The following is a 25,085-nucleotide window of genomic DNA, read 5'->3' as shown; positions in this document are numbered from 1 at the left end:
TCATGGAAAAGCAACCGCAGTTGGTTACTAGGATACAAAAAATCACTTAGTATGTTCCTCCAATGAATAATCCCAAGCAGAACACACACAAATTCAATAAATTATGAATTTCTCGGTCTCTCTTACATAAACATTGGGGTTGCAGAGGCATTTCTTGGAAACCTTTAATATAAATTCATCTCTTAATGGCTGTGCTCTAGCAGAACAAACAGAGGGGATGGCTGAGCCCTGCAGGTGAGCTGCATCCTTTGTCTAGACATGGAAGTTCTGGCAGCAGGCAGGGTGCCCGGGGCCAGCAGATCCATGGAATTTGGAATACATCTCGGAGCAGAGCCTGGAATTTGGCACGCTCACAGGCCTTGGCACAGCGGGTGACGTCAGCAGCAGACTAAGCTAATTTGGAAGAAGGCAATTCTTATTCCAGAAAAAAAATTTAAAAAAAAATTAAATCCCCTTTCCTGCACAATTCCACGGATCTGAAAGGTCTTACATAAAGCACTTGTCAGATGTCTGAAGGCACGAGGCAGATTTTAGGCTGGAGAAGATCTCTGCGGATTATTGAGCCCAACCTCTGAGGAAGGCAAGGAGAAGTTTTCCTGCGTCCATCCGAGGCCCCCAGCCCGGCACAAGGGTGGGAAAAGCATCCTGGAATCCGACAGAGCCTGCCCTGAGCCACTCTGGCATCCTTGGAAGCATCACTGGGGCTCAGGAGGTTGGTTTTGGTCGTTGAAAGTAAAACCAACCTGGGTTTGGACGTGTCTGGGTTGTGTGTGTCTCTTCCCACCCCTTCCAAAATCCCTGGATAACACCAACCCCAGGCACAAACCCTGCCCCAGGGGCTGAGATCACTTTGTATAAACTTTACCCAAGATTTCCTCGAAATTGAGCCTTGTCCTCCTCACCCTCTGCCTTTGATGGCACCGGCAGCTTGAGCTGCTCTGCTCCTGCCAAATCACCCGGTAATTGCTGTTTAAACCTCACAAATCGGGTGGAGATCTGCCCTGAACCCCCCACTCCAGGAGAGAGCCACCAAATCCTGAAAAACCTGCCAGGGGAAGATGCTCTTTATCTGTCCGAGCAACAGCCACTTAGAAAATGATTTCTGTTTTCATTCTTGGAAACCCTCTCACTTGGCAGGACAAAATTATCAAGAGGTTTTGCAGGTGTCCTGAGGCAAGGACCACCACAGAACAGCCCCTGAAGAGGTCACAAGGGGACACAGCTTTTTGCCACGAGCCTACAGGGATTTTCAAACCCACCTTTAGCCCTGGTCGTCCAGTTCTACTCATTCCATTCCTAGCTGATGAATCACAAATAAACATAACTTGTTCTTTAAGATCTCCAGTGATAGAACTATTCTTATTTATTGTATTCCACCAAGGCTTTGCACGGTTGCTAACCTGCCTGACAATACATGCTCAAAATTCCTGGTCCTGTCTTCTCTCCAAAATTCACTGCAGCCTCTGAGCTGCTCCCCTTACAAAATTTTAGCCACCCCCAGGACACTACACCAGGCAGATCTCCAGTAGAGTTTTGTATTCTCAGGGAAAAAAAAAAAAGCTCCATCCAACCGTGTCAAGTTTAAGACCCCAAGAAACAGCAATTTTCCCTCATTAGGAATTCTGCTTTCAAGCTGAGGAGATAACTTTTGAGCTGCACTCCATAAATTCCAGAAGACATCAAGCTGAGCAGCCGGTGTCCCAGTGAGAGCAGAGGAGATAACAGGCTCAGGAAAGCTGCTGCCACAGTGCCACTTATCTCTGAGCAGAGCAGGAGAAACTTGAATGGAATTATTTCATTTGCGCCGCCAAATGGGATATTCTATCTTTTATCTTTGGCTTCTCCAGGCAGGGCCTAGAGGATTCAATGTTTGAGTTATGGAGAAGGGCAAAAATCAAAAATCTTCATTCCCTAGCATTTGGAAACCTTTTGGAAAACTTTTGCTTAAGTGAATTCTTTCTTGACTGATTGTTTTCCCTGTGTTGCCACACAGACAACAAAAACCAGAGCTTTACTTTCATGTGTCTATTTATTTCTCCCACATAATCATTAGGCATTTTCCTATCAGGAGTACAATCACAGGAAAATGGTTAAAGTAGGAGAATTCCCAAAGCACAGAATTATCATTATTATGTAAAAATCCACAATAAAACCAGCAAAGTTCAAAAATGAAACCTGTTCCATGCAACTATCCAGCCAACAACCCAACAAACACAACTCCATCCATCCTTCTCCCCTCAAAGCATCAGCAGCTCTTAAAAATAATCCTAAATAAGATTTCCCAGCTGCACTGGGAAGGCTTTGAAGTGCAGTTGGATGGTTTTGTCTTTAAGGAATCTTCCTGTGCAGTTGAAGCAATAAATCATTTTTTATCTTCTGATTTGGTTTCCTTACAGCAGAAGGGTGCAGAAAGGGAAAGAAGAAATGGTTTTGCTGGAAAGGGGCAAGGACTGGGGTCAGACCCTCTCAGCAGGAGATTCCTGAGCTTCTCCATTGCCAGAGGTCTGAAAGAATCCAGGGAGAAAAAACCTCCTGGGTGGAAAGCAAGCCCTGCTTACACAAAGCAGAGGAGGAGATCTCCCTGGACACAGAGGGGAAAACAAATTAACAAGCAAGAAATCACTTTCTCCTCCCTCCCTCCTCCCCAGAGCCCCACTGCAACGGCTCAGACACCAGGAATTCATGTTCCAGCACTCAGTAATTGAGACGACACGACATCCAGGTCTGAAGGGAAGAGCTGGCACAGGTAAGCTGAAATAAAGCTTTCTCAGTGCCAGGGATTCCTTCTTTTTTATCATACACAGGGAAAATAAACACAGCCATCACCAAGGCAGGGAAGAACACAGAGTAAACAGCATCTCCTTCCCACCAAAAAGTCCTCCCATAGGCACAGATCTCATCTAAGAGAGCCTTGGGAAGGGCCTGCCGATGGGAAAGGAGCTGGGATGGGAGGGAGAAGTGGTGGAAGCTCACTAAGGACACCAAAACACCACTGGCCCAGGGTCTGTCCCCTCCAGGACAGACTGGGGACACCACACAAGGGTGGAGAAGCTGCCCAAAGGAGAGGACAGAACAAAGTGTGGAAATCCTCCTGCAGCAAAACTTCCTCAGCTGCTGCAGACAGAGGGACTTCCCTGAGATGTGCCACCGAGCCAGGCCCTTCCCCACAGCCCTTCCTCACCCCTTGGAGGCTGAGCACACCTCTGCCCTCTGCACCACTCTGGAGAATTTGGGTGCCAGGGAGTCCCAAAAGCGGCCCAGGAGATCCTGAGGAGCAGGGAAGGCGCAGGTCAGCCCCGTGGTTTGGCTGCTGTGCAGGGCACAGCAAAAAACTGCTCCCAAAACCTGCCCAGGGCAGGGGAAGGGAGACAAACCCAGGAGATAATAACGTGGAAATGTGTCGAATTATACCCTTTTTTGACTCAGAGATGGGGTAACTGAGAGGCGCTTTAAAAACCTTTATTCTATTTTCAGTCTCATGAGAAGGGTGAGACAATAGAGATGTAATAATTCACGCCGTTCTACGAATCCATTTCCCACAGAAATGCAAAGAGAAGAGATGGAGGATCTCACATGGGGAAATTCAGGTAGGATGTCAGAGGATGTTCCAGGGAATCTCATCCACACGAAGCCACCGCAGCCAGCAGCCAGGCTGGGCTCGGTTGTGCCAATTCTCCTCCCTGCTCCTCTCCCGAACCCACCGCATCCATCAGGGTGACGTGCACGCTCCACCTTAGGAAAGGCTGCTCCAAATTTAGCTGCCAAGCTGCACAGATAGGCTCTGTAAACAGCGGGATGCTGAGGAGAAGGGAATTGTTTCCTTTCAAGGCAAACCCCGCAGCAGGACACCGCTGCCCCAAAGTGCAGCTCTGCAGCTCTTTTATACATTTTTTTTTTTTTTTTTTTTTTGAGGGGGGAGGCAAAACCCTCTGCAGCTCAGAGGTGCTGATTTGCACCTAAATGCAAATCTAAACTTCAATTTTCCTAATTGAAAAGCCAGGGAATGAGACAGGGCATAAGCCTGGCACTGACTCATCCCTCTCCTGTCAAACAAACATTAATGCCCGAACATTCCAGCCTGACTGCCTGGAGTTAAACACCTCAAACATCCTTAGGCACTTCCATAGGTTGTCAGATGATTTCCTCTCCCTTCGGGGAGGGTTTTGCCTCCACAGACAGACCCTGAGGTGGTATTTTCAGTGTCTGCAGGAGGGTGAGGTGCTGTCACACATGTCCTCCTGGCCTGCAGCAATTATCCAAAGGGAAAAAAAAAAAAAAAGGAAATAAAAGGGGGGAAAGTGCTGGTTGCCAGACCGCTGAGCAAAAATAATTAAAAAAAAAAAAAAAAAAAAAAAGAAAGAAAGAGAAGGCACCTGCCCAGCACTACCCAGTGGAGGGCAGGGAAAGCTCTGCCTTTAATGACACACTTGGCACTGTGCTGAGTGTGTGTGACAGCCCGTGGGCCACGGGGCATGGCACAGCTCCATTTAACACCGGCCTGGGAGGTGATGCCTGCCTGCATTGGAGCCCAGTTGTTCCTCCAAAGGCTGAATGAACCGTGCCAGTTGGCTGCAGCACAGTCTGGGGCATGCACTGTGGTTAAAGAGAGTGCTCAGTGCACAATCAGCTCTAAATCCCAGCAAAGGCTGAGCAGCTTCACAGGTTTCCTTTTGAAGAGTGGAAGAGCAGAAGGTTGCTAAGAAAGCAGTGAATTAATTTTTTTTTTTTCCCACTTCTATGACTTTCTTCCAGGAGATGCTTCATAATTAATTACCTCTGGTACCCCCATGTGAGCCAGGGTTTCCTGCCTTCCTTACATTCAAAGCAATCCTGTGATAAAGCCACTTGCTCAAAGGTCACTCAGGGAGTCATCAAAATCAGTGACAGACTCTCAGAACCTCAACTCCTAAAAGATGCAGAAAAACAGGCAAAATGGGGCTGGATTAACACCTGCAGTCCGTGTTGATCAGCATTGCATTAAGCCCAAACCAAAAACTGGTCTGAACAGGTACTTTTTCACTCAAACCAGAACAACCTGAAGTGGTATTTTGTAGTTTTCTTGAAGTCAGACTGGAGTCAAATCAAACAATTTACTGAACTCCTGACAATAACAAGAACTCCTCCCACAGTGCATCACTAGCAGCCGAAGGAGGAGGGACCAGAAAACAAATCTAAACAAAAGTGCTCCTTCAAGTGAGATTTTAGCCCCTGGAAAAGGCAGAGAGGTCTTTTCTCACTGCATGGACTTTGCTCCTCATTTCTTAGAGGAGAACTGAATCAGTATTTTGAAAAGGCATACACAGAAATGTCCTTTTCAACCCACAAGCTGTAAATTCCTGCTGCTCTGCCGTAACCAGGACCCTCCAACCATCCCTGTTTGGCCTGGCAGATGGGAGCAGCAGCCTGGTGAAGGTCTAAACTTGGGATTTCTGCCTTGTTGAGAGCAGGTGAACGATTAGAAGCCTTTTCCTTAAGAAACAAAATAATTTCTTGCAACAAAGTCGCTTCTGCCAGAACAAGCCCCATTCTCCCTCGTGTTTACCAGACACAAATGCCACTCATACTTGGTATTCCTCGCAGTTGTGAGGAAGGCTGTGGGAGAAGCACAGCAATCAGATCCCAGCCAGATTCTAAAAAGGGAATTTGGCTCCTTTGTTAAATACCAATGTCCCTATTTGGGTCAGGACCAACAACTGGATCCCAAGTGGAAAGTCCTTTCCTTGTGCCTGGGGTGGTGAGTGTGTCCCTGTGTCCCAGCAGCTGTCCACCTTCCCCCTGCCACCACGGGGACATGTCCCAGCTCCCAGACACTGCTGCTCACAAGGGTTTCCCTGGATCACAGGAATTTTCCCCTCTCCCAAGCCTGCCCTGCTGAGGGCCCGGCATCTTCCTGCTCCCACTGGTTATTAACCCTTTTCTGAGCCCTGTGTGTGCCTGGAGAAAGGAGCCCCGTGGAGAAAGGAGCTCCATCCATGATCCAGGGTGCTTGGTGATGCTCCCTGCCTCTCTCACCCCAGCTCCAGAGAGATTCCCTGCAGAAACCCAGGCACAGACCCACAAACCCCAAAGAACCTGCAGCTCCAGAGAGATTCCCTGCAGAAACCAGGCACAGACCCACAAATCCCACAGAACCAGCAGCTCCAGAGAGATTCCCTGCAGAAATCCAGGCACAGACCCACAGATCCCAAAGAACCAGCAGCTCCAGAGAGATTCCCTGCAGAAACCCAGGCACAGAGCCACAAATCCCACAGAACCAGCAGCTCCAGGCCAGGCCAGGCGCTGCCCATCACCTGCGGGAGCCAGGAGAACACCGCCCCTCAAAAACCAACAATTCCCCCTCAAAAACCAACAATTCCCTCTCGCCTCGCCCACCTGCCCGCAAAATCACCTCGGGCCATGGGCAGGGAGGGGAGGGGAGCAGGGAAACAGCGACATCCATTCCCAGCCTGTGCTGGAGCTGGTCCTCCAGGAGATTCCCAGCCTGTGCTGGAGATGCTCGAGGGGAGCAGGGTAACAGCGAAACGTCTATTCACAGGAAAACAGGGAAACATCCATTCCCAGGGAAACAGGGAAACATCCATTCCCAGGGAAACAGGGAAACATCCATTCCCAGGAAAACAGGGAAACATGCATTCCCAGCCTGTGCTGGAGCTGCTCCTCCAGGAGATTCCCAGCCTGTGCTGGAGATGCTCGAGCGGAGCAGGGAAACAGTGACATCCATTCCCAGCCTATGCTGGAGCTGCCGGAGGGGAGCAGGGTAACAGTGAAACATCCATTCCCAGGTAAACAGGGAAACATCCATTCCCAGGGAAACATCCATTCCCAGGGAAACAGGGAAACATCCATTCCCAGGGAAACATCCATTCCCAGAAAAACAGGGAAACATCCATTCCCAGGAAAACAGGGAAACATCCATTCCCAGGGAAACAGGGAAACATCCATTCCCGGCCTGTGCTGGAGCTGCTCCTCCAGGAGATGCGGGAGCCGCTCCCGGAGCATCCCGAGGGCTCCGGGGCAGCTGGAGGCAGCACCCGCGTGTGCCGTGTGTCATTTAGCTGTCACCCAAATACAGAGCACTTCCAACAGCACCTCAGGCCTGCTGTTAAGCGCATCTGACACATCCCAGCTCTCTTCCCTTCAAATGCCTCCCCAGGAGCTGCCTCTCATTAGGCACAGCCTCATTACTCCTTTCGGTGCCCTCCCCTTGGAACCTGGCTGTGGATGTGCCCAAGCCCATGGTGTGCAGAGCAAACATGAATTTTGGATGCTCGGCAAACACGAATTTCCCAAAGCTCCCGGCACGAATCCCTCCGGCACCGATAGCGTGTGCTCTTGTACCGCTCCACGGAAATGTGCACAGGAAAGGATGAGGCTGGCCGAGCATTTAAAGGTGCAACAAGAATGCTTTGTTCAAGCACATTTGGGCAAAGTCAGGTATAAAAATGAGTTTTCTTCAATAGGGTTTAAAAATTGAGTTCTGCTGTTTGAGAAAAGCATTGTCATTTCTGTATAAAACCTTTAAAATTGTTGCTTGTTTGGCTTTTCCGGGAGCCAGATCCCTCCACATTCCCTCTGCATTTGATTGCGTTGAAAAGGCTTTTTCTACCTTAAGCTATTTATGGTGAACAAAACGACCAAAGTGATTCTGCAGTGAATCAATTTAACACGAGTAAGCAAGTTGCAGTTTGAATACATTCTGTTCGATTGTTTGGGGTTTGTTAAGAAGTTTCTTCAGTCCATGGGACAGAGAAAAATTCCTCTGTCAAAATGAGAGTGGAAGTGCCTTGCTCAGTCTGCAGGGTGAAGAAAGAGGTGCATTTTGGACCAAGAGAAGGAAAGACTTAATTCTGACTGATTATCTTGGAGTAATTCTAAACAGCCCTCACATTTATAAATGGGACTTCATCCAACCATTCAATCTCCCGGAAAAACTTTCTAATTTTCAAAAGGACTGTTCCAAGAACAGTTCTGAACCTGCTTCCCTCCACAATGCCATTTGGATAATGAAAGACAAACAATCCATCTAAAATTCAACTTCATATGAAAAATTGCTGAATGGGGTCCAACCCGACAAGCGACGTCCATAAACTTCCAAACTGCAAACCTCCAAAAGCTCCTCTGCAGCCACAGGTTATCCTTCAGACTGTCATTACTCTTGTAAAAAGCGAACTGAATTTGGGGAAAAGACACATTTCCAGCATCATCCAGCCCTCAGCAAAGGCATTCAAGTGTCCTGCATAGCTTTGCCTTGCGCAATTTGACAAATGTTTGGGAATGGACCATCCCCAGCGGTGCAATCCTCCCAGACAGCCTCCACCTGGAGGGACACCACTGAGATTTTCTAGGCCACCAGAACAAACCTTTGAGCTGGGAGGTCTCCATAAATCAAGCCTTCATTTTTTAAAATTTTTTTTTTTCCCCATCAAACTTTTCCTCTTTAACAACTCCTTTTGAAAGCACCGCGAGGAAGTCCTGAATCACGGAGCTGCGGTGCAGCTGATGTCATCCCTTTTTTTAAATTCACGTGTGGAAGGCTGAGCATGTGGAGGCTGCTCAGGAGAGACTGTTCTAGCAGCAGGCAGAAGGGCTGGTACAACTCCCAGCCTGATGCAACAGAGCTCTCTACCCAGCAGGTACAGATATTTTTTCTTCGGGAAGTTCCAGCCTGACCACTCTGCTGACCCAAAGATGTTTTCCTGGCTTTTTTTTTTTTTTTACCCCCAGGTCTTTTGCATGTGCCCCCAGTTGAAAAGCCAACCCGCAAAATACATTTTCTCAAAGGTCGTGCACTCCTCACGATGCCTTTATTTGCCATTTGGTGAAGTATTGAAAAAAAATGAAAACTTCCTTATTGTGAGAGGAGTTAATGTCCCATTTAAATGTAATAGAGAACGAGAGGAAATGCAACTAGAAATCTAATCGCTGCTTCATAGCTAAACCACGAGCTTAGCAGCTTTCTTTTGTGCCCTGAAGGTCCCAGGCACCCTCTCTTTGCAAAGACAATATATGGCACATCCAAATGCTAATCTATTCCTCTCTTTATTTCTATATTCAGCTGCCTGGCTGATTACAGGCAGACATGTATGTGTTCAATAGGTCCTCCTGCTTCTTTAAATAAGTTTAATAATACCCTTTTTATTTATGGGAGCCTGAAGTACAAAAGATGCAATGCAGGAGCTCTGCAAGAGCAGAAAAGAGAAGAAAAGCAAAGTAGCTGAAGATACAGCCTGGCAAGGGCTCAGTAATTCAACACTGTTGATTCTATAGAGACCAACTGTTTTATTATGCACAGATTCTCCGGGCGGGGGGGGAACCCCACAGTTACGAACTTGCAAAGGAAAAGAATCTGTACATCTCTTGTCCAAGTGCAGAATTAGCTAAAAATGCAGTTTTGAAGGCAGGGCAGCCCACCGAACATTTCAGACCTCAGTGCAGTTTTCGTCCGGCCACCACTCCGAACCACTAAGATCTCTCCTCATTAAAAAGTTGTATTAAAAAAAAACCCAAAAAAACAAAACCGAAAAAAACCCATGAGGGGAAGGGGAAATGAAGCAGAAAACCCCTGCGAGGGCTCGGTGCGAGGGGCTGGGAAGCGCCGCTCCAGCTGCGGGATCAGCCCCGCTTCACCCCGCGCTCCGCATCCCCGGCAGCGGGCGGATGGCAGGAATTCCCGCACCGCCCGGTTTCTCCCGGGACTGCCGGCACCCTCGGCTTCTCCGGGGACTACCGGCACCCTCGGCTTCTCCCGGGGAGCCTCGCACCGGGGAGGAGCGGCACAGCCGCCGCCGCTCGCCCGCAGCATCCCCGGGGCAGGACGCGCCCCCCGCCCGCAGCCCCGCGGCCCCGCCGGTACCTGCCAGCGTCTTGTGCACCGTGTTGCCCATCGCTCGCTCGCTCGGCGGCGCGGCGGAGCCCGGGGCCGCCCGGAGCTCCGCAGGGCCATGGACAGCGCCCGCCTCCCGCCGCCGCTCCGCGCCCGCCCCCGCCCCGCCCCGCGGAGCCGCCCCGCCCGAGCCGCGGAGCCGCCGCGCTGCCCCCAGCCCCGCTCCTGCGCTGCTGCCCCGCCGGGATGTGCTGCTGTGCCTCCATTCCCTGTCCCTGTCCCGCTGCCCCGCCGGGATGTGCTGCTGTGCCCCCATCCCTGTTCCCATCCCTGTCCCATTACCTCTCCGGGATGTGCCGCTCTGCCCCCATCCCTGTCCCGGTGTCCCTCCGGGATGTGCTGCTGTGCCTCCATTCCCTGCCCCTGTCCCTGTCCCGCTGCCCCGCCGGGATGTGCTGCTCTGCCCCCTGTCCCATTCCCTGTCCCGCTGCCCCGCCGGGATGTGCTGCTGTGCCCCCATTCCTGTCCCTGTCCCTGTCCCAGTACCTCTCTGGGATGTGCCGCTCTGTCCCTGTCCCTGTCCTGCTGCCCCTCCGGGATGTGCTGCTGTGCCCCCATCCCTGTCCCGGTGCCCCTCCGGGATGTGCCGCTCTGCCCCCATTCCTGTCCCGGTGCCTGTCCCTGTCCCGGTACCTTTCCGGGATGTGCCGCTCTGCCCTCATCCCTGTCCCTGTCCCTGTCCCTGTCCCTGTCCCGGTGCCTCTCCGGGATGTGCCGCTCTGCCCCCATCCCTGCCCCGGGGTCTCTAGGGGATGTGCTGCTCTGTTCCCTGTCCCGGGGCCTCTAGAGCGTGTGCTGCTCTGTTCCCTGTCCCGGTGCCCCTCCGGGACGTGCCGCTCTGCCCCCATCCCTGTCCCCATCCCTGTCCCTGTCCCCATCCCTGTCCCGGTGCCTCTCCGGGATGTGCCGCTCTGTCCCCATCCCTGTTCCCATCCCTGTCCCGGTGCCTCTCTGGGATGTGCTGCTCTGTCCCCATCCCTGTCCTGCTGCCCCTCCGGGATGTGCTGCTCTGCCCCCATTCCCTGTCCCGGTGCCTCTCTGGGATGTGCTGCTCTGTCCCCATCCCTGTCCCTGTCCCCATCCCTGTCCCGGTGCCTCTCGGTGTGCTCTCCGGGTAGCACCCACTGGCACCTGGCGGAGGAGCTGCCAGCCGGGCTTTGGGCAAACACAGGCCCGGCTCTCCCCGCAGCCTCCAGAGACCCCCGACAAGACCTTTTAAGCCTCTCCCTCCTCGGGAAAAAGGAAGAATGCTCTTCCTCCCTTAGCACAGCCACACCGGTCCATCAGCACCGCCTTCCCAGCTGCACCGGGGAGCACTGGGGGCTGATAAACCTGAGCTCTCTCCCTCTCGGTGCCATTCCTGGCGGGTGACCTTGGCTAAGCCACTCTACATCCCGGTGACACGGCTTCCCCACCTGGGAGCTGAGGGAATTAGCAGCAGCATTGTGTTGGCAATGATTAGTTTGAAGCACCGCGGTGAGTGAGGAAGGACACCTCAGCCCACAGCCGACAGCTCAGCACTGACAAGATCGGCTCCACAGCCTCCCTCCCTCGGATCTCAGCCACAAAAACACGTCTGGAGCCCCACCGGAGAGGAGAAGGCTCCTGCCCTCCCTCCTCCGGGCCACCCTTCTGCTGCCCGAGGGGTGACGATGCTGACAAGTGAAGGTGCCAAAGCTTCCCTCCTTCAGGCAGTGTGGGAGTCCAGAGCTTCCCTCTGGCTACCCTGGGACCCTGGCAGGGGTCAGGAACCCCCCTGGACACAGCCCCCAGAGACACTGGCTGTGATCTCTGCCCATGGAAAAGAGTTTTCAATCTCACAGGATCAATTACCAGCTCTGAGTGTTTGATATCAGTAATAATTAAGTGTGGCATGGGTGCAAAAGTAAAATTTTAGGATTCTAGATGAGGGGTCCAAAGGGGACAAGATGGAGGAAATTGGGTGTGCCTTGTCCTTTTTCTCCTTCTTCATGCCCTCCATGTTTCACTGTGGTGTTGGCATTTTTCTGTTGGTTCAGGCTGGGGACACATTGTCCAACGTAGGTGACAGATATTGGCACGTTATTGTAAATCCAGCACAGGTAGTTTGTGGTATTTAATGTTTGTAACATCCCACTGAGGGCAGAGCCCCACACGCTGCCCTGCAGGACAGAGCTGTGGCAGGGCAGCAGAACATGTTAGAGATAAACAGAATAAACAACCTTGAAACCAGCACAGATGAATTATGGCTTCTGCTTTGGCAGCGGGGCTGACAGACAGAGACTTCCTACAATCTCAGAATCATCAATACACACAGATTTCAACAAGGCAGCTTCCAGAGTTTTAAGACTTTAGAATTGGGAGCCTCAGAGCTCCGAAATGTTCTGCAAGCAGCACCTTGGGGTGATGACACGGTGCAGAGTGTTGGGGAAAAGCCACGGTGCCCCTCAGCAGGAGTCACATCTCTGGACTATCACATAACCTGGGACACAAAGTGGGAAGAGGGGGAGAGCCAAGGAATAGTAGCTCGATAGCCTGACAGAGATCAGCTTCTGATCTATTATAGAGAAGCTAAAATAACAAGCCTTTAATCCCGAGATCATGTTGAACAGGTCAAGTGTGGCTCGGGAGATGAGAGAGGACAGAAAAAACCTAATTTCCAGCATTTTTTCGCTCTCATACGGATTTGTTAAAAATGGGATTATTGAGTGAGACACCAGCAGCTGTTCCTCAAAGCGCCTGCACCCATCTGCTGTCTCCTTGGGTTGGCACATGTCTCCCACTGCCTTCGGTGCAGGAGCTGTCAGAGGAGCCCCGTGCTCCTCTTGGGGACAAGGGGAGGGTGGCAATGTCACCCTCTTGACACAGAGGGGAAAGTCCTTGTGTCACCAGGCAGCGGGGAATGGGAGGCTTCCTAATCCCGGCTGCTTTCCCTCAGCAGGGAGTGGCTGTTGTTATTTTAGGGCATAAATTCTCCTTCAAAAGCCGCCGGCAGCAGGCGGCTCTACACATGTGTGTGCCATGTGCCACCTCCCCTGTCCCTGTCCCTCCTGCCACACCCCGGCCACACCAGCCCACACCCATCCCAAGGGTGACCCAGCCCTTCCTCCTCCCCAAAACGAGGTAAAAATAGCAGACAATCAAATGGAAATGCACATCCTCGGGACAGGGAGGCTGCCTGCAGGAATGCAAGCAGTGCTCCCGGCTCTTGGCATTGTAAAAATTGAGTTTGTTAAAATAACCTTCTTCTCACGATGTAAAACAACGCTCCTGGGAAATGGTTCAGCGAGGAGGATTTTCCTCCTTGGTTTCATCGCTCATGAAATGAGGATAATGGCACTCACCTTGTCTGCAAAATGGTTTGAGGTCTAGTGGTGAGAATTGCTGGGAAGGATTTACCCTCCCCAGAAAGAGAGAGTAAAAGAGAGGCAGGACTGGACACTGAGCAGCACTGCAAAATCAGCCTGGAGAAAAGCAGAAACTGCCCCAACCAGGGCTCCACAGATGAAGGCTCATTAGCATTTTAAGACTCTTTCTGCTCCAGCGAGTTTTGATAACTCTTGATCAAAACACACTTCAGCAATTTCCTCTGTATGCCTGTGAAGAAATGTCCTCCCTGTCTCCCCCTCGCTGGCCAGGCACAGCCTGAGCTGCACACAGGGCTCTGCAGGAGCAGAAAAGAGAAGAAAAGCAAAGTAGCTGAAGATACAGCCTGGCATTTGCTGTGCTGCCTGCACTCCCATAAATTCCAAACAGTAACCTCACCTGAGCCCCTTCCCAGCAATTCTCACCACTAGACCTCCAACCCTTCTGCAGACAAGGTGAGTGACATTATCCTCATTTCATGAGGGATGAAACCAAGGCACAAAGAACACAGATTTGTACAAGGTCACAGGCTGGCCACGGGCAAACTCGGGAGCAGAGCTCTGGAGCAGCCACGAAACCCAGCTGGATCCAGCATGCAGGACTGGACACTTCCAGCTGCACACTGCTTCTCCCTCTGCATTTTCTAGTGCTCCCCATGACAAATTCATCTTAGTGGGATCAGTGGAGTATGATCAGGATAATGTTATGCAAAGGAAAAAGTCTTTGAGAGGCTTTCTGTATCCCACTGATGTCAGACAGCTGCTTCCCAGCTCACTGTAATCACTTCTAAATCTCACTGTGCAGGGGTGTGTACCCAGGCCTTTCAAAACAGACCAAAAAAAAAAAAAAAAAAAAAGGAAAAGAGAGACAAATTTCTTCCTGAATCAGAAATGTGATGAATTTCACTTGAGGTTTGCCGCAGACGGGAATCTTACACAAACCCTCCTCTAAGCACCACACAGGCCAGGCCTCTCAGAGAGGGAAATATTAGCAGTGTATAAACACATCTGTATAAATGTAATGTTCCCAGAGATGCAAATAGCTTACAAGGAACAGCTACATTTGCACTGATTGTTAGCAGCCTGCCACGAGGAACTCTTCTTGTAAATCCCCCGGGGGCTGAGTTTTGGGGGCTGAAAGCCCTGTGAGCTGTAAGGTAGCACTGGGAGCAGCTGCCATTCGTGTCTGGAACAGATGGCAGTAAATAATGACACACTCGGCTCTTCCAGCAGCAGGGGGATAAACCCCTGAGCAACCCGGCTGTCTGTGGGGCAGGGAGCCCTCCTGCCCTCGAGGGGAGCCTCCTCCCAGCCCAGACCCCGGTTCAGGGTGGGATCCCCTTCCCTGGCCGCAGAGCCCCTGCTGCCTCCCAGCAAACACCAGTTCTGCTGCTCCCCTATCACCCTGCCCAGTTCTGTTCACTGACAGCCCCACTGGGGAGCTCCTGGAGTGATCTGTCGTTCCCAAAAAACAGATTCCTGCCTGCAGAGCTGTGCCCAGCCCTGCTCCCCGTGTGCTGCCAGCTCTCATTCCCATTTCACACCCTGCACCCTCAGCTCTGGATTCTTTCCTTTCTCTGTGACTAAATCTGAGGAGATGCTCAGAGCATCCTTTTCTCTTCCAGCTCCATCTGCCTGGAGCTCTGAGGCTGCCCAAATCGCCTTCCCTTCCATCACACCTCACCTTGAAACCTCTCCCGCTTAGCAGGAGCTCCCTGGGAATTCTCAGAGGCTGCAGATGGAAAATGCCCTGGAAAAAGACATGAGGGGACTGTCCCAGCCTAAAATGCCTTTCCAGCTTGCAGACAGCACTGTGTCAAGAGAGTGCAGTTCTGAATGCACATCGGTGACATCCAACACATTTTCTTCAACAAGTGCTTATCCAGCATGGAAACAATTCCTTCCTCCTGACACGACTTCATCTCCCTGGCTGTGCTGGCTGGATTTATGAGCTTCCCCCTAGAGCTCCTGGCCAGCACCTTGTGCTTTTTCTCCTCCTCCTCCTTTTGGCTGAAGGGACTGTCCAGGAGAGAGCAGATTTGCCTGATAAAAGCAAATGTAACTCGTCTCACAACTTCCCAGCCTCCGCATCTTGCCTATGGAAGGAGAGTACTAATAAGCCTCTCTCCTACTTGGAGACAAGTTGGGAAAAAAAAAAAAATTAAAAAAAAAAGCCGTTCCCTGAATTCCCATCACACACATTTGAAGAGGTATTTGTTTAGGAGGGATGCATGTCCAGAGCATCCTCCAGCACCACACAGAGCCCTCCTGCCACCCACGCCTCCCGGCTGCTGAAAGCAATTCCTTCCCTCCCCTGCTCCCAGCACCAGCACAGGATGCTCGGGGTCTCTGCAGGTCACACTCACAAACTGCTTCTGACTTTTTCTTTCCCCTCTAAGAAATGAAGGGAAGCAGGAGTTTCCAGCAGCACAGCAGCAGGAAAATCTTGCAAAGAGCTTCTTGAACTGGCCTTGACCACGCAGCGGCCGAAGCTGTTTCCTGCTCCTTGCCCTCAGAGCCTGCTGGAGATTTGGCTTATTTACCCAAAAATGGGACATTAAACCACACTTTCTGGAATACAGGGCAGAGTGCTGCTGGGCCAGAGCTGACCCACAGGATGTGGTGCAGACAGGGAAGGGAAGCCTGCAGGGATGGGTGGATTTTGTGGTCAAACATCCAAAGGAGCAGTGAGCACCTGCCCTGACAGGGTTCTGTGCTCAGGGTGCAGGCTGGGACGTGTGCCAGCCACGCAGGGCATGCAGAAACCACCTCTGACAAGATGCCAGAGCAGCTCTGAGCTGAGGAACATGTGGGCATTCCTGGCAGAAAGGGATTTTGCCACGCATTCCTCAGCTGCAGGAATTAAAGCCCAGGCAGAGAGAGGAAAAGGAAATGGTGAAACCACAGCAGCAAAACACAGCTCAGTGCCACTCGCAGCAGCCACGTCCCAAGTGGCTTTGGCAAGGACAATGACAGTCCCCAAACAGCAGCAGAGGCCGCCAGGAAGGGCAGCAGGTGGGGTGGCAGCGAGGATGATGATGCAGGGAGGAGCGAGGAGAGCAGAGGCAGCCAGGGAGAGACTTGGTGACAGCATCGTTTCCTGGGAAAACTGTTAACTGGGTTAATTCCACACTATTCACTCCTGAGATAAACAAAGGTGCTTTCTCTCCCCCTTCCCATGGGTGTGGGGAGGAGAGGGGCTCCTGGGCACAATGGACCAAGGGCCATCCCTGCAGCCCAGAAGCTCCAGACCTGCTGGGAGATGTCCCTTGCCAGCCCCAGACGAGTGCCCTTTCCTCCTGTGGGGGTGGAGGGTGGGCTGGGCCCATGGAAGGAAGAAATTCCAATTTCGAAACAAACAGAGGCAGTTCCTATTATTGTTAGTGGGATGTCAGCATCTCTGGTCCCCAGCACCGCTGTCAACAAACAGGCTCACAAATGCTCCTTCAGCATCAGCCAAAATAACATCCATGAAAGCGTCTATAACTCAGCATTCACTACACACACAACAAGCTCTCCTTCTTCTTTTTAAATCCAGTCTTGTCCACGTAATTTTAACATAAAGGAACTGGCTGTGGGCTGTGTTACCAAATGAGTCATCATTTTATGTGACAGTGTAATATGATTTCGAGAATTCTTGGCACACCAGTGTGGATTATGCATTATAATCTCTTAATTTGGACTCTTAGTGCCATGTGCCAGTGCCTGGAGCGTGAGGGAAGGAGCAGGAGGGAATTGCAGTCCGAGCTCTGCTCCTGCTTTGCTGTGTGACCTTCACAAATTCGGTTCCCTCCTCCTCCTGCCCTCCTTCCTTCATCTGCAGAGCAGGAACACGCCTGTGCCTTCAGCAGGGGCACTCATGCTCACCCGGGAGGTTTTAAGAACATTATGTAAAAGCAAAGGATTCTTTCAGTGAGGGAAGGAAAGCAGAAGGACTTTCCAGTGCAACAGGCTGATCTTGGGAAGGGCTGGATCCAGCCTTTGGGTGTTGGATACCAGTCCCAGGCTAACTGGGGACAAGGATTTTCAGATGGTGAGTAGGAATTCCTAACAGGAAAGCTGGAGATTTGCAAACCGGGACTCTTTGGAAACCAAGAACAGTTTCTGACAAATATTGATAAAATAAATGCTTGGGGGAACTCCTCTCCCCTTCCCCTTCTCCCTGGGGAGGCTCCCAGTGTCCATGTGGTGATCAGCAGCCACCACAAGGGAAGTGGAAGTGGTGTGAGTCAGGAGCAGGGGACACTTGTCCACTTCAGGCTGGACTCAAATTCCGGAATCAGCTTACCCAGAGTGGAAAGGTTTGGGATCAGAGCGTGTTCTGGAGATCCAAACAAACAAACCCAGAGTGCAACACCTGTGAGGGCTACCCCTGATCCCCCCAGGCTTTCCATCCCCTGTGCTTCTGGGAACAAAACTGAGCCACATCTAGCCAAGGGGCACTGGGCAGGCAGGAGAGCTGGTGCCCATCCCCAGATACATCCCTGAATCCCTGAGTCCCTGATATCCACCTTGCACCATTCCCAAACCCATCCCTGAATCCCTAAATCCCTGACATCTGCCTCTGCACCATTCCCAAATCCATCCCTGAATCCCTGACATCTGCCTCTGCACCATTCCCAAATACATCCTGTCCCCAAATCCCTGATATCAGCTGCACCATTCCCAAATCCATCCCTGAATCCCTGATATCCACCTTGCACCATTCCCAAACCCATCCCTGAATCCCTGATATCAGCTCACCATTCCCAAATCCATCCCTGAATCCCTGAAATCTGTCTCTGCACCATTCCCACAGCCCCTGCTCTGGGATTAGAGGGAGCAGCATTCCCACAAGCCAGGAGGATGCATTTCATGAGACACAAATATCACATGATGAATGATGAATTTTGGGAGACTGAGAAATCCACCCCAGAAGGAAGAAGAAAATTCTGCAGAAGGAAAAAAAAAAAAAAAAAAAAAAAAAAAAAAAAAAAAACCCCACAAAACAAAACAAAAAAAACCAAACCAAACCCCACATTTGCTGTCAGGAGGGTTTCTCCTGAGCTCTGTGAAAAGCAGCCAAGGCAAATCTGTCAGAATTGGGAGGCACTGGGGGGAGAAAACCAGGGCTGGGGCTGCCTAAAGCCCAGCTTTTCCCAGAAAACAGGACAGCTCTCTGTGGCAGACAGAACTGTTTGACCTCTGGGAGCTCTTTGGGGAGCAGACAAGTGAGAAACACAAACAGAGGAGCTCATCTGCCCCTGCTTTGAGCTCTTTCACCTGTTACTGATTTCCCCAGGCAGGGCAATGACTGAAAGGCCGCTTTTAAATGCAGCAGTTGATAATATTTTACATTTTAGGTGCTCATGGGAAAACCAAACCAAACCAAGATGAATCCTGCATTTACAGCCTCTGTCACCTTCTAAAAATGAGACCAACTTTTAAAGTCTCTACTTAGGAGTTATTCTCTCAAAATGAAGCACTAAGAGAGGGCACAGGGCTACTGGATAGGCAGAAAACTATCCAGGAAAAAAACATCTTTCACTCCTTGCTCGACCTTCCTGAACTTTTCATGCATAATAAAGCAAAAAGGAGCTGACCCTTGGCGACTTGTAGTTAATTTATAAGCAAGGAGCTCTGTGGGCAGGCGATGCCCGTGCTGCTGTGCCAGCCACCAGGCACAAAGCCCCTGCCTGATGGGCAGCTTTGGGTGGGCAGGGGCAGAGCAGAGCCCACCAAGACCCTGCTCAGCTGGACCTGCCGTGCCAGAGCCACATTAGGAGTGTCCCCAGCGTGTCACCTCCGAGCTAAAACGCCCATGGGGTGAGCCAGGGACACAGAGCCACTGTGATTATTTGCCTGGACACTCACAGGATTTATGCAGAGAGCCCAGAGTGGCAGGAGATGCTCAGGATGTCCCCCAGCCTCGGCTGTGGGGTCACATTTGGGCACTGCAGGGATTTCTGTGTGGTCTCACAACTTTTCTCTGGGGGTTTCCCTAGAAGAGGTTCCCTCCTGGCACAGCCTCAGCTGACAGAAAATGGGTTTTGGCTGAGGGGTTCAGCTCTGGGAGCTCTGGGCTCCCCTGGCTCGCCCCAAGGAGGGGGACACGCAGAGCTGCTGGCACCCCACTGCTGCCCAAAGCTGGGGACAGGAGGGCTCTCTGGGGACACCTGTGGCAGTTCCCCAGCTCACCTGGCTGCTGAAGCCTCCCCTCCCTGCTCAGCATCTCCCAGAGGAGCCCTGCTCACAGCACAGCTCCTGGCAGGGCCCTTCTGCAGCACCTCTCAGCTCTGAGGTTGGTGCCACCTCTCCCACCCCTCTTCCAGAAACCCCCAGAGCGGGGCAAAATTCACCCAAATTCCAGCCAAATCAGCCCAAAGAGCAGAGCATCCCTGAGCAGGAGGGCAGCGAGGGCTGGGGTGGCAGTGCCAGCTCACAGCTCACAGCAGTGGTGCCACCAAACACCCCGGGAGCTCAAACCACAGTCCACACTGCACTTTGGAAAAAAAATGGGATAAAAGAGAACCCAAATGAGAGGCACTCACCAGACTTGCCCTTAACTGAGAAGCCAGCAGAGCAGCAGGAGTGCTGGTACCCCTCTGGGAGCTGCAGCTCTCCCACCAGTGCCACCTCCTCCCTGCCACAGACTGTCCTGGAGCTGTGGCATCCAAACCCTGACCCCGTGTGTGGACACTGCTGCCTTCATCCCCTGAGAACACCAAACCCAGTGACAGAGCCCAGCCTCAGCTGTCCTCTTCAGGGCAGAACAAGCCATGATTTATAGATTATATACACACATGCCCATCTATTCATCCTTTCAGAAAACACTTCATGAAGTGTGCCTTAAGCCTTTCTGAATCGAGCAATTCTCTGCTTAGACAATCAATTCCTGACTGAGACTCTGCAGGGAAAGACATCATGTTGCAGGAATGCTGCAGAAGCTGTTGCATATACTGTTTCCTTTGTTGAGAATAGCATCTTTGCCTTGGATATATTTTTTTTTTCCTCCTTAGCCATTTAATTTCATGAAACGGGGCCCAGTTCCAGCAGTCAAGAAGATTTTTGCTTCTCCTTTCCCGAAAGGCTGAGAAACCAGATTTAAAAAAATGTGCTTAGTGGGCGTTTGGTGGGACGAATTCTCTCCCAGAGTTCGGCATTTTTGAGCTAGAGCAAGAGCTACATTGCATATGGTGCCTGGTTTTTCTTCTCTAGCAGGTAGCCTAGAGATTTGCTGGCTTTTCTGCCATGAAAAAAAAAAAAAAAATCACAGTAGCTGCTTTTATTAAAAAAAAAAATCCTGAAAGAGGTTTCAGGTTAGACCTTTTGACCAAAAGTCCGGGTTCAGGAATTTGTAGAAGCGTTTGTGTGTAATGAAAAGCAAATTATCCTAAAGGGTGGCAGCTCTCTGGGGCAGGGCCTCTCTGCAGCCCAGCTCCAAACTCAGCAGGGATTTGCCCACTCCAGGGCTGTGGGCTCACCAAGAACCACGGCAAAAACAAAACCCCTCTGGAGGAACCACGGCTTCAGCCCTCGGAAGGGCTGTAAAAGCAGATTACAGGGCTGTAAGAGCTCCCTGCAGCAAAGTTGTGACACACAGCTGAGTTTTAGGGGCCTTAAACCAGTGTAAGAAGGGATCCTAATCCACTGTAACCAGGGATCCTAAACCAATGTAAACAGGGATCCTAAACCAATGTAAACAGGGATCCTAAACCAGTGTAAGAAGGGATCCTAAACCACTGGAACCACGGATCCTAAACCACTGTAACCTGGGATGTTAAACCAGTGTAAGCAGGGATCCTAAACCACTACAACCAGGGTTTCTAAACCACTGCAACCAGGGAATTTAAACTAGTGTAAGCAGGGATCCTAAACCACGGTAACCAGGGATCCTAAACCAATGTAAGCAGGGACCTTAAACCAGTGTAAGCAGGGATCCTAAACCACTGTAATCAGGGATTTTAAACCAGTGTAACCAGAGATCATAAACCACTCTAAGTAGGGATCCTAAACCACTGTAAATGGGGATCCTAAACCAGTGTAACCAGAGATCCTAAACCACTGTAAATGGGGATCCTAAACCACTGCAACCAGGATCCTAAACCAGTGTAACCAGTGATCCCAAAGCACTGTCAGCAGGGATCCTAAGCAGGGATGGCTGTAGCAGGGACCTTAAAGCAGTGTAGGCAGCGATCCCAAAGCACTGCAGGAGTGGGGCGGAGCCCTGAGCGAGCACAGGGGCACTGCAGGAACAGATCTGAGCAGGACACTACACAGGGAAGAGCCACAAGGAGCAAAGCAGAAAGTCCTAAAGAATGACACTGCTGTCCCTGTGCACCCTTATCAGCAAAATAAAACAATTGCCAAGCTGTGCTACATCTGCACAATTGTCTCCAAATTAAATGTACATCCACGTTCCAGAAATATCAGTAATTCTCCTATAAAGCATCCACAATTCTTCAATTCCACTGGGATTCCTTTTTTAGCTGCCAATTTTAGTCTTCCCAAGAGATACTGGCTTGAACCTTCTATCTCAGCTATTAAATAAAGACAGGATATTTTTATTAAAAAAACCAAAGCACACCCTTGAGACTCAACAGTTCAGACTGGAGATAACAACTCCTGAGTCACACAATGTGGTTTTAAAGAGACTCCAATAAATCATGGAATGGCTTGGGTTGGAAGGAACCTTAAAGATCATTTTGTTCCAGCCCTGCTGTCATGGACAGGGAAATCTCTGCAGCTACACCTGCATTGGCCATTTTTTTTTCCCCAAATACAAGGTTGAGGTATGAATCTCAATGTTTTTGCTCTGTGACTTGGAGAGGGATAGAGGATTTGTCTCCTCCTTTGAGAGGCACTTTGAGAGAGGCAGCTGAAAGGCAGCTACGCCAGCAGCACGTGGATTTGGGGATGGTTACAGAGCCACAGAAATCAGAGCTGTTTATTAGACAGCTGAATTGGGCTGGTTTGGGCTCCAAGACCTCTCAGATGATGTTCCAAAAATCAGGAGGACTTCACAGCCTTTCTTCCGTGGTGCCAGAGAACTGAAATTTTGGGAGGACATTCAGCCTTTCCCTTTGAAAAAGCTTTCTGTCCCGAAGGCAAGGCCCCAGTGCACGTTGTCCCTGGAGTGTTCCATGGAAAGAAAAGAGGGAGCAGCATCTTTTGGAGACCTGTGTGCAGTAAAAAGGAGGAGACATCCCCCAATACTTGCCATACCTCTCGTATTTAAGGACACTTTGCAAACATCCTCTCCACTGGCTGGCAAGAGCTGAGCCTGCTGCCTTCTCTCTGCTCCTGGCTTCCACCAGCCCATCCATCACCTGCCTTTTTTCCTGGCAATGATGAGGAAATGGTGCCTGTGAGCACCACAGGGTGCCATTTCTAGCATCCCACAGCAAACATTTTTCCAGGTGCCAGCAGCTGTTTCCATCCTTCATCTGGACTTTTATGAACAGAGCTGCCGTGTCTCCTTCCAGCTGCTCCCACCACATTGCTGGCAGCTGGGAAAAAAACAAACTAACCCAACTAGGGCAGCTTTTGGGTCACCTGGAGGGGTTTGGTGGCACTGCCATCACCCTGCAGCTCGGCTGGTGGAGGGATGTGGCAGGCACATTCTTCTTTGTCTCAGGATTTTTTCATAGAAGAGCTCAGAGAAAAGAAAGAGAAGACAATTTCCATTTCTGCTCCTTGTTTTCCCATGTGGAATGTGTTTGGAGAATTGTTACCTGGGGTGATTGCTTGGTTGGATTCTGTGAGGATTGTTTGAGCCTGATGGACAATCCAATCCACCTGGGGTTGGACTCTCAGAGAGGGTCATGAGTTGTGAGTTAGATTTAGTAGTTAGGAAAAGTAGATTTGTAGTTTTAGCATCTCCTTTAAATAGTATATTAATGTATTATAGTACAGTTATAATAAAGAAATCATTCAGCCTTCTGAGCTGGAGTCAGACATCAGCATTTCACCTGCATTTACAACAGAGGGAGAAGGCACAGGTGAGATCCCAGTACAGGTGAGATCCCAGCACAGGTGAGCCCCTGGCACAAATAACACCCTGCCACAGGTGAACCCCTGACAAAGGTGAGACCATGGCACAGGTGAGCCCCTGGCACAGGTGAGATCCTGGCACAGATGTGCCCCTGGCACAGACCATCAGGGTTTGCTGTGGCACAAGCAGGGAATGGCAGCCCTTGAGCAGCTCCCAGGGTGTGAGAGGAGCCCACCTCAGGGAAGAACAGGACTGAGTGATGGCAGCACCACTTCACATGATGTTTATTCCTAAAATCAGAGGGATTATTCCTTGAACAGTGGGGTTTGACCTGCAGCATCTCTGTATTTCTGGGCCACACGCAGTCCTGCTCAGCCTGGAGCTGCAGCTCTCTCCTGCCCTGGCCCTGGAAAGGTCTCAGGGTTGAACTCTGCCTGGAAAGGGCACTGGGCTCCCAGGAAACTTCACATCAGCCTCCAAACCCTCTCCATCTCCGAGCTGTGGCAGTCCCAGAAGCCTCTCTCCAAACAGCAAAGGTCAGACCACACAGTGCATGCAGAACTCTCCCCTCACAGCAGCCTGGGGAGGATGGTGCTGCAGGCCCTGCAGCCTCAAGTCACCAAAAATTACAGATACAGAGCCCTGAGCCCTTCACTGAAACAAAAACCCATGATTTACAAGAAATGGAATAGGGGAAAACAGGATATGGGTTTACTTTCGTTTTTTTGGTTTTGTTTGGGGTTTTTTTGGGGTTTTTTTGTTTTGTTTTGTTTTGTTTTTTTCTGTAAAAGTTCCAGACCTGTCCAAGGAAAGCATCCCTCAGGGCTTATCAGAGCAGCCACTGCAAAGGAGAACAAAGGAAACTCCAATCATTTCCAGGAAATCAGAAAAATCACGAGCTCTAACCTTCAGAGGAGAGCAGATTCCTGCAGAGGGTTTGGCTGCTGTGTCTCTGAGCTTCCTTTTCCCCAGTCCCAGCTTCCTAGCACGAGATTCCTCCAACAACAGAGACTGGCATCAAAAAAAGAAAGGGGGGAAAAATGGAAAAGAGCCCTCCTTTTACAAATGGGCTTCAAATGGAAGGACAGGACTTGTCCCTTGGGGGGAATGGGTCCCTCCTGGTGCTGCTGGGGACTCACTTCAAGCACGGCAGCCCTGCTGTGGTGTCACAGAGCAGAAAAATGCCCTTGGCTCCATCCTCCTCCCTTTCTAGGAGTTATGAGGGGCTGGGGAGTGGCTGCTCACAGCACCTGAGTAGGAGAATGAGGTGCTCAGACCTCACAGAGCTGCTGCAGGGAGTGACAGCACAGCTCAAAAGCCACCAGGAGGGTCTGGGAGGGTGAGCAGAGCCCAGGCAGAACCTTCCAGGGTTCCCCCAGGGGATGGGAGCTGGCTCAGCCTCACCCTGCTCCTCGGCAGCTCTGCTCAGCTGCACCTGCATCCCCAGGTGTGACACAGACTTTGACAGCTCTCCAGAGGCAAAAGCAGCTAAATGTGGATATTCTGGAAATGAGGGATCGGCCCACTGACCCTGCTCTCCTTCCAGAACAGAGAGCAGCACCTGCTGCTTAGCCAGAAATCTGAGGGAATTCTGTCCAGGCTGGGATGTGTTGGTTTAAAAACCAGAGTTACCTAAATCAAAAGCAGGAAATAAACCACCCCAACACACCTGGGACTGTCAGAAAAGACAACAGGCTTTGGGTGAGGAACCCAGAGGTTCCTTGGGAGCTGCAGATGTGAAATACAGCTGGATAACTGCTCAGGTTGCTGCAAATTTAAACTCAGGGGCCTCTTTTTTCATGGAGGAAGATTTTTAAACCCCCACAAGGACCAATGAAATCCTTCTTATTTTACCTACACATTTTTCCCTCACCTAGGAAGAGTA

At 50.9% G+C, this 25,085-nt stretch overlaps 1 protein-coding gene across 3 annotated transcripts in view; it reads right to left on the bottom strand.

Annotated features, from left to right (window-relative positions):
* The window catches only part of NEURL1B (neuralized E3 ubiquitin protein ligase 1B), a 148,569-nt gene that overhangs the window by 24,595 nt on the left and 98,889 nt on the right, over positions 1-25,085 (bottom strand). The window contains exon 1 of one of the 3 annotated variants that reach the window (XM_012575243.5): positions 9,854-10,004. The exons of the other annotated variants lie outside the window; for them this stretch is intronic. Coding sequence (XP_012430697.1) covers positions 9,854-9,884 — 31 coding nt within the window. The 5' untranslated portion in view covers positions 9,885-10,004. Of the gene's footprint in view, positions 1-9,853; positions 10,005-25,085 lie in introns of those variants that run through there. 3 annotated transcript variants of the gene reach the window in all.

The sequence above is a fragment of the Taeniopygia guttata genome, chromosome 13 (assembly GCF_048771995.1).
Source record: "Taeniopygia guttata chromosome 13, bTaeGut7.mat, whole genome shotgun sequence".
NCBI classification, from domain to species: Eukaryota; Metazoa; Chordata; class Aves; order Passeriformes; family Estrildidae; genus Taeniopygia; species Taeniopygia guttata.
Note: the sequence above shows the minus strand (reverse complement) of the source record. Positions and strands in the feature narration are given on the sequence as shown.